The sequence below is a fragment of the Neopelma chrysocephalum genome, unplaced genomic scaffold (genome assembly GCF_003984885.1).
Source record: "Neopelma chrysocephalum unplaced genomic scaffold, ASM398488v2 Primary Assembly neopelma1_42b, whole genome shotgun sequence".
In the NCBI taxonomy this organism is placed as follows: Eukaryota; Metazoa; Chordata; class Aves; order Passeriformes; family Pipridae; genus Neopelma; species Neopelma chrysocephalum.
Window position 1 is genome coordinate 5,680,355 of NW_020897701.1, and position 16,766 is coordinate 5,697,120.

At 37.2% G+C, this 16,766-nt stretch overlaps 1 protein-coding gene across 1 annotated transcript in view; it reads left to right on the forward strand.

Annotated features, from left to right (window-relative positions):
* Positions 1-15,650, forward strand: part of LOC113964601 (collagen alpha-1(XXV) chain) — a 155,942-nt gene extending 140,292 nt beyond the window's left edge. The window contains exons 32-35 of the mRNA XM_027677054.1: positions 510-563; positions 6,653-6,730; positions 8,983-9,021; positions 9,782-15,650. Of these exons, the coding sequence (XP_027532855.1) occupies positions 510-563; positions 6,653-6,730; positions 8,983-9,021; positions 9,782-9,784 (174 nt within the window). The 3' untranslated portion in view covers positions 9,785-15,650. The remainder of the gene's footprint in view (positions 1-509; positions 564-6,652; positions 6,731-8,982; positions 9,022-9,781) is intronic.
* The last annotated feature ends 1,116 nt before the right edge of the window (positions 15,651-16,766 follow it).

Below are 16,766 nucleotides of genomic sequence, written 5' to 3' on the forward strand. Positions count from 1 at the left end.
GGTCGTTTGGATGTCAGTACGCTGAAAAACTGTGCTTGCTAAGAAAATATTCAGGCTTGTGACTCATTTGTAGAAGAACAAAGAGTCACTGATGCTCAGTTAAGTAAATTTATTCTAATTAAAGAGAATAATAATTCCATAACCTGTAATGGATACATTTCACAGCATAATCTCATTCTTTGGCATGCTAAAAAAGGCTTTCAGTAAGCCTTTTCCTCTGGTTCTATACTGAAATCCCTAACTTGAAGGAGTCTTTTTCAGAACATACATATGCTAGCATGGACTGTTGCCATTTTGAGTGGTATGATTTCTTTCTGTAGCTGGCAAATTGCCTCTACTAAACTCTTGGATTTACTTGTCTCTCATGCTCATGTCTATGTATGCGTCCACAAATATATATATATATAGCATGTAGTGAAATAATCTTTTTATGCTTTCCAAGAATATTTGAAAACTTAACCTGCATGTGAATAAAAATGAACCTGTCTTTGTCCCTTTTGTTTTCGTAGGGTTTCCCTGGTCCTCGAGGAGAAAAGGGTGATATAGGAGAAAAGGGAGAAAAGGTGACCACAGTGTTATTAACTGTTGTTTGATTGCCCAGCCTAGTCAGTTGTGCTGTCTTTATGCTCTAAATTGTCCCATTAAAACTTATCTTTGTTTTTACTGTGTGCCAAAAGGCCGATCTCAGATACATTCTAAGCAAAATCATGAAAAACCACAAAAATGTATGCACAGAAATAGTAATATCAACATGTCCCGAAGTACAGCTTTTTATTTTAGGCTCATTTTCTCCAATCCCTCCTACTCTTGTTGAAAATCCTGACATTAGTCATTCTGGTAGTAATTTTATACTGAAGAGCCCAGCTCTGTTCCCTGGCAGTTTATCCTAGTGTACCATGCCTGTACACATGCTACCTGTCCCACACCAAATGGATAAGACAGGAACTGTTTGAATTTTTATTTTTGGCAATGTCTGATGTACAGTTAAGTACTTTGTGATACTTGTGGATTGAAATTAAATCATATACTCTACATTCTGATAAACCAACTAGACAGTGAAGTTAACAGAAAAAGCCTAACTTCATTTTCAGTGTCCAGACACAGTGACTTGGAAATATGTTTAGTGAAAAGCAATTCAGGACTTAAGGTGTGCAGAGAAAGATCACAAGCAAATCTCTCCCATTTCTATCCAACACAGAGCCCAGTTGCTGAAATGCTGAATTAGAACTCACGTCAAGCCACTTAATATTAAAATCCACACACACAGCAGGCAATTTTTCTAGGTCAATTTTTTCCTACAGCTGTTTTTGTCTAGCTGACATGTACAGGGTTATGCTAGGTCCATTTCCCATCATGGTGTCCCAAACAAGATGCAGGGTTAAACAGTCACTGGGTGTAGGAGTTCATCTCTGTTTCTTAATACTGTCAGGCAAAGCACTTCCCAAGAATGTATTGAAAAGGGTACTGTGAAATATATCCTTCCCTTCTCTCCCTTGTTATATTGCTTATCTCAAGCTCAGAGATCACTGGTAAAGTACTGATTTTGCAGAACTGTTGCTTAAGCAGGTGGTCCATGAGTATTATAAAGGCAGTGTCTGACCTGATGGAGTAATCACAATGAACGGTGAGCTCTTGCTGTTCTCAGAGATCACAGGTCTGTCACAAGTGAACAGCTGTTCTCTTTTGAGAGCAGTTATTGGTAGAAAGGTGTAACTGATAACTGCCAGCTCTGAGAGGTGACTGGCAGGATGGCCAGCTTGTGCTAAGTGGCAGTTATAGGAGGTGCCAAATCGAATGAGCTTAACAGTGTCTTCTCATACTGAGATACATTAGAAGGGTTGTGTCCAGAAGACAAAAATAAGTTATTACACCTCTCTGATCAATCCCAGTGAGCTTGCTTGAATACAGCAGATGGCCTTTTGAGCCTCCCAGTTCAAGAAAAACTTGAGAAAGTGGAGAGTAAGAAGGCTACCAAGCTGGCAGAACTCTGGGGCAAACACAACCCATATAAGAGGTTGAAGGAGGTGGACTGGCTTAGTGTGACAACGAGGAGGCCAAACTACTTTAAAGGGGAGATACAAAGATGATGGAGCAAAACTCTTCTGGGTAATGGCAAGTGGTGAAACACAGGACCAGAAGCTGCTCCTGAGAGGTTCAGACTGGCAGTTAGGAAAACCTTGTTCACATGGAGGGCAGCATGGCACTGGGACAGTGTGCCCAGGGAAGGTGGCTGAACGACTGCCCATGGAGCACTGCAGAATCTGGTCAGCTAGAGACAGGGAGACAAAATCCAGCCATTAGAGCCCCCAGATCATCTCTGGAATTAAAAATGGAAAGCTGGTAAAAAGTTCACTTATACAAATATGATATGATATGAAAATGGAACAGCTGAGATTCTTGCGCTTGGGATGTATAAGTGTTTTAATGTCCCTTAGTCCAGCATGCTGGTTTTGGATATTAGTCTGTTATTCCCAGAGACTGACTCTATCGGTCAAACACAGGACTTCAGTTGCAAGAGAGTGAGGGAATTGTGTGTGGGAATTGTGTACTGCCACAGGCACAGCTAGGTAGGTCCTTTTCGGAGTGCAGTTGTGATTTAGGCTGTCTGTGGCAACTTGTTCTCATGAGCCGCAGGACACATCACCTAGGAAATCTACTCCTCCATCCCCCTAAAAATTCAGGAAAAGGCAAAGCCTGTTTCCTGAGGAGAATGCTTGGAATAAAGTTAGTCTGACAGACGTTTCAAAACCCACATTATTTTGTGGACTTTCAGATTAACAGGATTGCCAGGATGTCTGTAGAGTGAAAATGGAGGTGGAATATCTGCCTTAAAAACTCTGAGAATATTCAAATAAAATTAGAAGGCAAAGGAAGTTCTTTCCCAGTGAAAAGTCTGGGAAGATATGGCTGAAAGTTCTGTGAAGGAGACTTCTATTGCTATTTTAACTAATTTTTTTCAGAAACTGGGGAATATTTGTGTCATGTAAGTAAACTGATTTCACCAAAATTACTTTAGCTGCATCAATAGTTCTTTTTCCAAATGAAAGGCTGACTCTCAAAAGACACAAAATAATGCAATAAATCAAAGCTTTTATTATAACAAATTTTCTCGGTGTTTTTCCTTGTGTAAATTACTAATTATCGATGACCAAATTGGTGTAACAGCACCCATTTCAATAGAGATAAACCAGCTTACCAGTTAAGCATCCAGCTTATAATTTCTTGGGTTTTTAATGTTTCTTACAGTATTGGCTGTTGGACTGACATCACAAAATTGAGATTAATGAGTTTCTAGTTAAGAAACTTAACTCAAATTGCACTTGAAAAATATGTATCATTACTAACATTCTAAAGAGAACCCATTACATTATTTTTTTCATAGATATGCAGGGAATAAATCTTTACTTCTTCAGTTTGAGGTGAGACTTGGACTGCTGTTTTTATTTTAGCCCATCAGCAGTTCTGCTACAGTGAAAGCAAGTTAGTGTTTGCATTATAATGTCCACTTGACTTGGCTGTAATAATATTTTTAAAAGCCTTCTAGCTGTAATTACTCATGTAAAATTATAGTCCAGGAGCACTCGTCACGATAAAGATTTGTACAATTGATTTTGTATTTTCGTTGTATGGATAGGAAAAAAATTCTTTTAAAAAGGAATAACTTTTAAGAAAAGTTAGGATTTGTGTTGTGGGGAGATGGACGGAAGGGGCCCCTGGTCCCAAATGCACAGTTGTGTCTGTTGTTATAAATTTTGACAGAAGAGTATGATGTGTCTGAAAAGAGAATGAAAAGGCATTATCCTTTTCCCCTACACTCTGCATTGATTAAAATCTGTACACATGAGGATTGGAGGTTCTTCCAACCAGAACGGTGTTGCAGAAGTGCCACAACTTTGTATTTCTCCAGGCACTGAGGAAGAGCAGAAAGGAAGGGTTTTTTTATCTTCATCAGATGTAGATTTTCCATGTCTCCTGTGGGCCTCTGTACTTGAGGACAAGGAGTAAAGATTAAAAAGAAATAACTCAGTCTTGTGGAAACAGTAGTAAAGTACTCAGGAAATTCAGACTATTGTCTGCACAGATGACTGCTGCGTTGCTTTGAATAAGATCATAGATCTGTCCTGCAAAACCAGAAGTTTAAATAGTTATCTGCTGACTTGTAACACCACAAGTTAAAGAAATGCAAATCTTAAAGAATAGAAAAAGAGTCAGAAACCAAACTGTACAGTCCATTTTCAGAATCTTTTTTGGACTATGTCCATGCTTTGTGCTTGCATACATTCACTGCAAATATATTGGTGTTACACTGAGAACAAAAAACATGGGAATTGACCTTGAAACTGTTGGGTTTCTCTGCTATGTTGCTGTCTGTCTGGGTTTAAGATGGAAACTTAGCAAATTTACAGTTCTTGTCTCGTGAAGATTTCTTTTACATCATAATCTTATCATTTGATAAAGAAGGGTAATGTTTGGGTTGCTGTTTTCCCAAATATTATCCTGTGACTTTTTGGCACACAGAAAAGATAGACAAGTAACTTTGCTTCTATTATGACATGAATGCAGTATGTGTTGTTCATGAAACAGTTTTTTCCATTTAAATATGTCAAATATGTTATGATATTAAATGACTAATGTGCTTTCCTTCCTTTTTAAAATCTGATTTATATAATTATTTTTTTATGTGTAAAAATGGGTTTTATCTCTTGTTAATAGATTAAGTCTTTCTGTACTGGTGTGGACCAAGTTAAATGTCTGTTTACTATGCTTCACCTAAATCTGTCTGTTTTTCCAAAGGGGCATTCCTTCCTTCTCCTTCTACCCTCATTCCTTACAATTCCTCTGTCTTTTTTACCCTTTTCCTCACCAATGAAATCCTCCCAATAGCCACAACCTCGCTTGCTGGTTCTCCAATGTCATACTAATTTTCCTATGACTATTTTTCCCATTTCTTTGTGATATTCCTGGTTTACTCATCCTTCCTATCCCATTTTTTACAATCCTAGTCCAATTTGTTAATTTTTTTAACTGATCCTTTTTGATTTTTGTGAAATTGAGAGCAAACCTGAAACTCATTTACCATTGTGATCAATTGGTGTGAAATCAATTATAAAATGAACTCTCTAAACCTCTTATACTGCTTGAAGGTGAGGTCATCTTTGCAGGTAGCTTTGCTGAGGGTAATCAATCATTTCCATCAGAATTAAAGCATTGGAAGTTTCACATTTAAAAAGAAAACTCAGTGTGAAATCAAAGGACTGAATCTTGTTAAAATAAGTAGATGAAACATTGCCTGCAGTAGAGGGAATATTTGAATGTTGAAATATTTAAATAAAGAATAATTATCACTTCTGATTACTTTCTGATACCAAGACAATATGAAATCATTGGAAGTGTCATAGCACCTCTCCATCAAGCAGTTTGGATGTTTTGATTCCTGTAGCAGGGTTTGAAATGGTCATGTTGTATTGGGAGTGACAGGAGTGCACCCTCAGTGATATCAGTGGGTTTCTGTGGCCACAGGATTTGTTCCAAACACTGTTACCAGAGTGCAAAAGGTCAGTTCACCAAAGGATGCTCTGGGCCAAGTTCACCCTTGACATGACACCATGGAAGCTGATGGAACTGAGTGAGAGACTAGCCATCCCTGTGAAGCATCTGTGCCACAGGTCTTTTTTCAAAAGACTGTGCTGATGAATTCCACTCTTGCAAAGTTCCTTCTGACTAGTGGCAAATTCTCTAGGGAAGCTAACAAATTCAGGTTTGTGTGCATGTGCACTTCAGTGCTATCACTTAGACCAAATAGGAGACATCTTCTTTTGGACTGTGGATTGGGGGATTTTGCAGGTTTGCCTCTGTCTCAAGAAATCAATTTTTTCAAGCCCTGTTCTAGGTTTCAAAACATTCATAATACTGATATGAAATACCAGCACAAACTAATACAGATTGATTGCAGTTCTTGCTTGTGATCATATAATTTATTTTTCCACATAATGCACAACCCAAACCAGAACACAGTGGTAAGTGTCCTTTCAGCTCTCCATTGGCTTAAAAAGAAAAAACCCAAACTTTAAAACCAATCTTTCTTTAATTTTTTTTCAAAAGAATGAAACTTGTTTTATCCAAACCATTGTATCCACAGGGGGAAAAGGGAAAGAAAGGCAAAAAGGGGCCTAAAGGGGAGAAAGGAGAACAGGGTGCTCCTGGATTAGATGCACCTTGCCCATTGGTACGTCTCACTTATGTATTGGAAGATCGATCATCCTGCTGTAAACTGATGGAATAAGAAATGAGGAGAGAGGAACAAGCACCAGCTACTGTTGAACCTGTAGCCCTTTGTTAACACAGCTTTAACTCAAGTTCTGACAAATTCTGGAGCAGACTCCGTTTGTCAAGCTCCTAAATTGGTTTAAAGCACCAGACTTAAGACCTTCGGGCTAAATTTGGGAGGTTCGGTGGTGGTTTTTTTCATTATTTCTGCCAAACTGTTTGAGAAGGAACCAAATTTGGGATGTCAGTGCCCCACAGGTTTAAATCACACTACGACAGTCGGCTTGCTCCTCTTACCTCTCTATTGTTATTTGTTCACTCCATTTAAGTCAATACTGAAGGCATTTCCTTGACAGTAACATTGCAAGTTAATCTTTACAAACAGGGATTCCGTGGAATTAAGGGGGAAAAAGGGGAGCCAGGCCAACCTGGCCTGGATGGGCTGGATGCCCCTTGCCAATTGGTACAGTATTTCTCTTTCCTACCAACCCTGCATGCAATTCCTTTGTTTGTGGTCAGCCATTCTCAATGTAAAGTAATGTTTTTCTGAGCTGACTTTACATTATTCACGTAACACATGCATGTGCATGAACAAACCAGCTGCTTCAAGAGATCATAACCGCAGTGAGAGAACACACATTTCTGTTGGTACCTTAAACCTAACTCTCAGCAGTTTGCTCCCACATCACATAGTAATTTATAAGTTTGTATCCTTCCTACATTTTCCCTGAGAATTGTTGGTTTGTTATTTTCCTCACAAAATACCTATTGCCTTACTCACCCTGAACGCAAGTCATTGCAAAAATCCAGCACAACGTTCACTTCTAATTAAGTCTGATGCCCTTTGTCTGCATTGGCTCAGTTCTGCACTCTAGTCTGTCCTAGAGCTACTCTGCACCCTGGACTTCCTTTCAAATCCATGCAGTCTTAGGTGCATGTTTTCACAATTTGACCAAAGTGAGAGTCATGTACAGAATGGTGTAAATACCGTTTCTGAAAATCAAGGTTTTCAGTAAGCCATGCTGGAACTTGGCTTCCAGACCATACACAAGTAATATTTTTGGTGTCTGGCCTATTCATCAAAGAGTATTCGAACATATCTGGAAATAAAAAGCTTACCTGAGGTTTGTAAGAAGATAACAGTCTGCAGCCCAAACCCTGTCTTTGTTATTTAATGTCTCCAATTTAATGGTCCTACCCTTGGAACTTACCTTCCTGGAATACACACAACACTCCCCACCCTATGTTAGCATGAATTCAAGTTCCCACCTATACTAAAATGCTACTTCTTGACCCTCTCCCTTGTACCAATCTGGCAACAGTGATTTTTATTCAATGGTAAAGTAAGTTTGAACTCTTTTCCATTTAAGAAAGAAAACCCCAAATGAATAGTACATACACATTTCATAAAGATACAAGGAAGATTTTCTTTTTAATTGTTCATAGTAAAATTTGATCTGCATGTTCTGATATTGTTTGGTGGTTAAGCACGGTTCTCTATGATGAATGTTACATTAAATAGATTTTATTTCAACTGTAGCACTTCTAATTTGAAGTCAATTGTTTTTAATCATAAATACGTAGTCCTTTGAAATTATTCCATAGTCCATATTGTTTGCTTCCAAATAATGGTAACCATATCTCATATTTTGTTGAGAATAATCAAGCATGCTTTTGTAATTTTAAAATATTTCTCTGTCTCTGTATTATCATTTATATCTGGAGATTCCCTAACAATCATTGATGGATGAAAAATAATCTGTTCATAGGTAATTGCTAGAATAAGCTGCTTAGCAAGCAGCACTGTCTCTTGTTTAGGCAGCAAGCCATTCCCATCAGACTACATGCAAGCAATTAAAAAAATCCTCATTAACCACTATCTTCACATGTAAATTCACATATAAAGTATTGGTATTCTATGTTCTAAAAAGTGCCAAGGCCTGATTTTTTTCTGCTCGTATATAATCTAGTTACATCATATTGCTCCTAATTCTGACCATATAACTCTCTGGATAAACCCTGGATAGCTTTCTAAGTTGGAATTAGGTTCTTGAAAACCAGTGTGACTGTGGTCAATAGCTGGCCCTGATCTTACTGGACACATGGAGATATGTGAAGATAAAGTAGCAACAGAAAAGAAATGGAATGACTCTCACATAAGAAGAAATTAAATTACCATATTGTCCAAGCACTGAAATATACAGTGCTGCTGGACTGCCCTGCTCCCACCGCAGATGTTTTCTTCCACTGTGGCACTTAAGGTATGTTCAGGCCTTAAGATTTTGCTGCTTCATTCAAAAGCTAATATTGAAAGTGAAAAGAAGAGATCCTACGCACCTTTGAGTCTTGCTGTCTTATCAGGCAAGAGGCCTGATAAGGCCTGTACTAGAGGCCTTTAAAACACAATACCCTCCAGATAAAAGTGATGGTATTTTTTTCTCATTGATCTTTGTACATTCAAATACAGATTGTTGTGAATAAAACAGATTATATTTAAAATAATAAGCAGCCTGAGCTCTAACAGCAATAAGAAACTGATGAAGATGTTCTAATGATTTAGAGAAAAACAAGTCTTTATAGCAGAGAGGTGCACGTATGTTTTTGCAGCATAAACCTTCTGTCCTCTGGCTGTTTTAACAGATGTTGATGGATTATCTATCCTCTCAAACTTAACTATACTCTTTTTTTTTTTTTTTTTGCCTCCCCTTAAAACAGGGTCCCGATGGATTACCAATGCCTGGCTGTTGGCAAAAGGTAGGATGGGTAGAGCTTTTTCTTTTCAGGAGCAGTATGTCCTTAGCACACAGAAATGCCTGTCACAGTCATATTGAACAATATCAAGATATACTTCAAAGCCTCCTAGACAGACATATCCAGCAATGCAAGAGCAGACCTCCCTACCTACTGCAAGATCAGGCAGTAGTTCATGTGATAATATTGTAATATATGTAGAAGTAATAATTCATTGAGGCAGTATTGTAGAAACAGTTGGCGTTTGTTTTCTGAAAAGTCCAAGACTTTTCTTTTTTTCACATGAAGACTTACACATCTTTTGGTTTCTGCACATTATCACTGCTTCCAAGTCATGATAAAAGCTCATGGATTTTTTGTCAAATATTTATATTGATCTCTTATTATGTTATTCTTCTGGAATACTGAGAAGAACAGTGTAATCTGCCCTTCTCTTTTTCAATATATCCTTTCTCCTTTTCAATATATCCTCCTTTAACATTAATATTAACTGGCAAAATTATTTTAGTAAAGGTTTAACCTAGGCAGTTCTGGATTTAAAAACGTAGCAGGCAGAATTATGTAGGTGGAGGGATACTGGCATATAATACATTAGAAATCGTTAAGCATAAGTGAAATCCTAGGTGCATTTATCTCTGAAGAATAGCTGGTGCTGAGGAAATAACTATCCATATCTGCAACTCTGACTTACCTATGTATTTGTAATAGATGTCTGAAATATCTTACTAATTGGATTAATTTGTATCTCTTTTTGTCTCTGCAGTGATGAATCTAACCTTACAAGCATGAAGTTGTGTATATAGCGCTCCACTTCTTTTATTTATAGTTGAAAACTGAAAATTTGGTTTTACAAGTCTGAGATATGTTTACATGTAGCTGCTTCTACTTGTTTGCAATAGTCCATACATACTTTTTCACTTACATCTGCAGTTAGGTGATACTGCAGGGTAAACCTGCAAAGATTGTCTCTCTAATGAGAGAGAGATATCGAAACAACGATCAATAATAGAAATTAATATTTCTGTAAATTCTTATATTTTGGCTTGTGGATATGCATGGCCAATGAGTGCCATGAACTAGTTTACAAGAAATTGTGACCAAATAAGAGCAAAATTCTATGATATGTACTGTACCAGCTGCCATTGGAGTTTATTGACTTGGCTTCCGTGTCCATCTTAAATACTTCACTGATTCATGACACCATATCTGCTTGTATGAACTAAAAGCATGAGTTTGTGTGCCAAACCTGCTTGTTGTGTGATCACGTCATGCGCTAAATGGCTGCTCGTGGTGACCTTTGATTGCAGCTTCTGAATAATTTCCTTTTGTCATCTCAAGGGAGTCACACCATGGCTCATTGCTAAAAAGAGATAAACCAGAGGAGCATAGAAAGAGGCCTTGAATTTTTGGGGAATAGAGTTCCAGCTGCAGGTGGATGGCTTCCAGTCTTGCAGGATACTTGGCCCCTTTGATCAAAGAGGGTCGCGCCTGCTTATCGGCATCAGTTTGCCTTGCACTGCTCACGGTCGTGAAGATATTCATGATAGGCCCTGTCGAGTCCTTAATCAAGAAGGAAAGAAGTTTGAAGAAGAAACCAGACTTCCCTGTGGGTTGTTTGAAAAGGTTGCAGAGGTGCTGCAGGGATCATTTGATGGCAGACACCACCTGAGACCAGAAGCTTCTCAACCTTACTCAAGGATGGACAGAGTATGTGCTCTGCATATTGAATTTTGGGACTGCTGGAGGAAAAAGCATTCTTGAGGTGGGGATGAATTGGATCATCCTCCAGAGGAGGATTATAATGGAACTGACCGTAGATGTATGTACCTTGGTGTGGTTTTCAGGTTATTCACTTTAAATTACACAAAACTAGCTGAACTTTTCTGCAGGACTTTGGAAGCTATGGTTAATTTTCTTTCCTTTCCTGTAACTGTTGCCATAAAGAATGCATTTCAATAATCTATTCAAGATTTGTGATGATGGCATTGAGGAAAATACTTCAAGCCACATACTCATCTTGGTTCAGTATTAACAGTTTCTATTTCAGAGTCTTTGAAGCCTTTAAGTCTAGAAAAGAAAGAGTTTATTTTTGTGTTTCACAGACTGATTTGTTAATCTTGTTCCTTTTATGTTGTTACAGTGACTTTAGTGGACATTATTACTCAAAAAACATTGGAGAGAAACAATTCTGTGTAATTACCACTGCACACTTGTTGTCGCACTACACTGTTATAGGTGTTGATATTTCTCCATTTCTGTTCGGATGACTAGCTTTCTAGAGAAACATTGGTAAATCTTTCCTTCTCCACTTTTTTTATTGTTAGAAATACATAATTCATGCATATTTTTAATTTTGCCGTGAGGTATTTTTTCCAGTTTTGAGTCTTCATATGGTGCACTGAAGTTAGTTTGGTTTATGAGAAATGGTGCCATATTTGGCAGATGGAAATTCTTTTTATATCACTTCTGTTCCTAATGTATATAGCAGGATCATCAAAAACTTTTTTAGTTACTTTTCTGAGAGTTGTCTTTCATATGTAGACCAAAACCGAAGTTGAGGAAGACAGCCTGTCTCCATTCATGTGTGGGCACCTTATGCCCTTCTTGGAACGCACATTTTTCCTTGCTCCATCATTTCTAAATCATGTGTAGATGGGGACCTTCTGTGGTCACGCTTCTTGTATTGCTTCACAGTCTCAGATCAATGGAAATGCCACTGTAATGTAACCTTTCACTTTGATAAATCTTTGCTGTTTTGGTATATCGAAGTCAAACCTAGCATTTCATTGAGGAAAAACCAGATTTTTAAAACTTAAAAATTGATTTGGCAGCCTACAACTAGTAGTGTCTTACTAATAAAAACAAAATTCTGACACTATATAGATATATATACTGAATACATATATATTTGTATATATATATATGCTCAATTCCATCTTTCCAATAGTAAGAAAGAAACAAGTGCTCACAGATATAAGATAATATATTTTTCTTTGCCTGAATTTTTCAGAGATGCAAATATTAACCTCTCTGAATAGTCATGATTACAATAGTAAAAGCCTTCACATAGCATAGTCTGATTATAAAATGTTAATAATCAGAGTGCTATAGCAGTAAATGCGAATGAGAGCCTTTCAGAAGGAGGACAAGAGGAGCACCGTGTAAGCCCTCTGACTTGCCCCTTTTAGTCTGCTTGTTTAAGAAGCACTATCTCAAAAGAACAACAGGCTGAGAAGCCAGCTATCCACCTAACAGAGAAGAGTCTCTTATGCCCGTGTCCTGACTTGGCACGTTTAGCTAGGTATATTGTAGATGTGAAAACTAGAATTTGAATGTTTTTTTAAGATATCAAATACTGGCAATCATAGAGTACAATGAAATATTTTTTAAAGGTCCCTCAGAGTATTTACATGCAATATCAGGTAGAATGTTTATTATCTGGCTGAATGTTTTAGCAACTGCATATTGAGAGTGTCCACAAACACAACTCATTTAAGAAATAGCAACAAGATAAAGAACTATTAGATGCATGCTGCCATTAGCACTTTGTTTTTTTTTTTTTTTAGTTTGTATACCTATATTTTTAAACTGCCCTCATAGCATCCATCTCTATATGCATCAATAAAGCTAGCAGAACCTTGGTTCGTGATTTTGTCATTCAGGAAATAATTATAGACACTACTGTTAAGTGTTAGTCAATACTCAGCTCTCCTTTAACTCCCTGACACTGAGACCCTACTGAAGAAACATTTAAGCATCTTTGCTCACTTTCTTTTTTCTCTTGTAAATTAATCTAATTTCTTTATTAAATTCCCTTCAGGTATTTACTTTTTTTTCCCCCAAGTAATCTTACTTAACTTTTTCAGATTTTTTATTGTGCAGTATCATGAAAGGTTCGTTCTATTTAAATGACCATGAGTGAACAGCAGATAAACAACTTAATTTGAAAGGTTAAACTACATACATATATTTGACATTAATATTTGCATCTCAGATTGAATTGATGTGAAACTTAACCATATCTAGAAAAGTTCCATGGTCAGTAAAAGTAAAAAAAGTAATTGGGTTTAACATTTCATCAAGAAAAGCACCTCGTGAAGACTTGCAACATGTTTATTTTGTTTAAAAAGCAACTATTTCTGGTGCTAATATATCTTTTTCCTTATGATGGCAAAGCTATAATTTGAACCACCGATGTGTTGTTATATCTTTTAGTGTCATTCCCCCAAATAGATATGATTTGTTTAGTTTGTTACAGGAACAGTAGTTCCTCTACCAGTCTTTTCAGTTGTAGAAATGTGTAGTGGTATTAGTCTATATATATCCCTGACTTTTTCAGGTATAATTAATTCTTGTTTCTTTGAGAGTTTTCAGTATTTGTTTCATACAAAATTTTGTAATCGCCTGTTACTCCAGTGCATTATAACCACATTGTGCAGAAGTCCAGCTACAGAAGCCAGACTTCTTTTAAGCACTGTATGGAATATGTCTGACATACGTGGTCCTTGTTTTCATATTCATAGGTTAGCTATGGGGAAGCTTTCTTTCGGGATGCTTTGGACACCTTTTTTTTTTCCTGAGTAAAGCATGAAATGTTAAATCACAGAGCAATGATACAATGTTTTGTTTTTTGTGGGTTTTTTGAATTTATATTTTTATTTATTGCTGATCTTGATGTCATATTCTGATAGTGTAGCAAAGCAGAAACTCTTCATCCAGCTGTTTATATATTCTTTTAGTCTACAGTGTAAGTAATATGATTGAGTTTCAGAATGATTAAATCCATATACCTGCACATGTGTAAAGTATAGAGTTTATGTACAGCGTGGAAAGTTAGCATTGGCTCCATTGAGCATTACCTCATGGAAGGGGTGCATGTGACCACCAGTTACTTGGTTATGCCAGCAAAAGAGATAAGCAACCCCAAATGAGATGAGCAGACCTTTGGTCCTTGTGGGAGGGTGGTGCTGTATAAGGCTGGGGGCTGCGCCAGGAGACACACTTAGATCCTGGATCCCGTTGGAGTTTAGAGAGAGTTGTCCCACTGACTGCCCCAGAACTGGGATTGTAAACCTGGGCTCAGCCATGCAAGGCTTTTCTCTTGGCTGTGCCTCCCTATCCCCAGCAATGAGCTGTGGAGAGTGATGCAACCTCCCCTTGCAAAGCTCTTTGAGACACGCAGAAGAAAGGACGCAGGTATTGTGCTTAGTAACAAGGGGAATATTATCAGCTTCAACAGTGAGTTTTGCCTAAATCAGGACCACTTCAGTAAGAAGTCCAGAGGTATTTCCAGTTTATTGAATGTGTTGAAGATGTTCAAAGCATGCAGAAGTTGACCTTTCCCTTCAAATTTCCTGATCTCTGCTGCTTGACCATCTTGAATTACATTTTAAAAGCTCTGTATTTTACCGAATGAGATTCCTAAATTTTCACACTAAAGACTCACCTAAAATACTAATATCTGCAAAGATACTGGTCAAAATAAAGTGTAATTTTTAGTCATTGTAAAAATTCTATTTCAATGACCGGAATTAAAACTAACACTTAATTTTTTATTCTTTTTTCCTTCATGCAACTTGCTTTTATGGATGTGAATGTTGCTGTAATGTACAAATGAAGGTTTTCTTGCACCCTCTGTTATTGAAGAATTTTACATGGTGGCTGGATTCATTAAATGCTGTTAGAAACAAGTGCCTGCCACCATCATATCTGAGGAAGATACTCTACAAAACAAGGGGAGTTTTTATTTTAAAAAGGGATTTGGAGTCTTGCTTTTGTTTCGTTTTGTTTTTAAATGCATCTGATTATCAATGCTGCTCACAAATTGAATTTTCTTTGTAAAGCAGGGAGCCTTAACCTGGGACCGTTAGTGTTTTACTTGTTTCTATTTAAAAAAGAAATTGTATGAACTTCCCAGATCCCATTGGTACTTGCACACTTCTCTGAAGTATTATGGAGAGTTGGGTTGGTGGGAGAATGTTTTACATATTGTTAACATATATGTGGATATTCTTATATTATTGTACATGTTTGGGAAAATATCACACAACTTTAAAAATGTTGCTAAGATGTATGTATCTGACTTTTTCCTTTGGAAAATATTATATATTTTTATTTGTATTTTTTACTTTTTTAAGTTCATCTATATGTGCTGTTATTTTTGTATTGCAAATGGTCTCATAAATGAAGTAGAAGAGAGAAAAATACAAAGAAAAGTAATTTGGCAAGGATTCCAATGGTTGGGGGTAAAAACCACATGGGTCAGCATCATATTATCAATGCTAGAAATATTTTGAGTGTCTTAGCACTGTAAATATGTCACAAGACCTCTTTTGAGGGGTAGTATAAAGAATTGCAAGGTTTTAATCACCCATTTTAATTTGTTATTAATTACCACTTTCTTGTGGCCTCTGGTCTTGACTTAATTGAACCCAATCAAACAGCATGCTTTTGTTTTTGTTATTAAAATTTCTCCTTGTTTTTCAGTTGAATATTGTTTTGTTTTCTTTCAGTTTTGTACTTGAGGTTTTGTTTCTTGCTTGTGAGAAGTTGATCTTCAGAATTATTTTTACACTATTTATGATTTATTTTCATAATGTAAAAAGTGTGTAATTATTAAAATATTAATCCAACCATTGGTGCTGATTTTGCATAGTTATAAAGTTCTTAATATTGGTACAAAAAATTGTTCTAGTCTGTCTGGATTGGAAGAAGTGTGTGCTGCATTGTGCCAACCTGTAGTTTGAAGTCTAGAGCAGGTTGTGTCAGTAGTAACATTCACACGAAAATCAAGGCCTCTGCAACATGTTCCATTTTCCTACAATGGGCAGTAAGAAAACTCACCTTCTTCTTCCTATTCTTAACGTGTCTTTTCCCTTCAAAGTCAAGTCTGTTCAGTGATCTTTTCAAAACAGGAAGCATAGGCTGTTGGCATCCACAAACTGTGTAAGGAAGAAGCTTTGCTGCAAACCTTAGAGCTGGAAAAGCTAAAAGGATCTATGTATTAATTAGTTGAAACTATTGCTTAGGCAAGTTCAGAGGCATCCTAGGATCAAAAGAAATAAAGCTGGAAATCACCAGTCTCCCCTTTCCATAATTCTGAAGGTGAAAAATAAACCTGAACTGCTGAGAAATAAAGATATATGCAGGCAGTGTCACAAGTAACAGTGCAAGCTAGAAAATGTGAAGGTCTGTTTTCCACGAATCTAGTTTGTTCGGAAATGACAGAACATAATAATTATTGCAAAATGATATGTTTTTAAGCACCCTGATCTAAGAAGGTGTATTTTTGCAGGAGTCTCCTTGAACAAAAGATTTAAAAAAAAAACCAACAAAAAACCACTGGGGAGCAGCTGTAATCTCTGCAACACATTATTTAAATGTTTGGGTTTTCTAAATCCCAAAATATTTTAGACAAACAGAACACTCCCCATTGTTTCCCTTTCCTTCACCTCAAAAATGCAGTCACTGTGAGCACTGTGGAGTTTGACCTCTACTCTTAACTCCTGCTAATCCCCATAAATGTCCATTAATCTTATCTAGCTCTGTTTTAGGCTCTTCGAGGGACTAAAAATATCTTGGCTCCCTTTCCAAGATGAGGTACTTCCAGCGTAACGTGCTCTGCTCTGCCAGGCTAAGTGCATCGCCCCAAGCCAGGCAGCCCTGACCCAGGTGAAGTCCTTGGCCACTTTTGGCCCTATCTTGCTTCCAGTTTTCTCCTTTTTTCTGCTTTCATAGAGGATGAAATG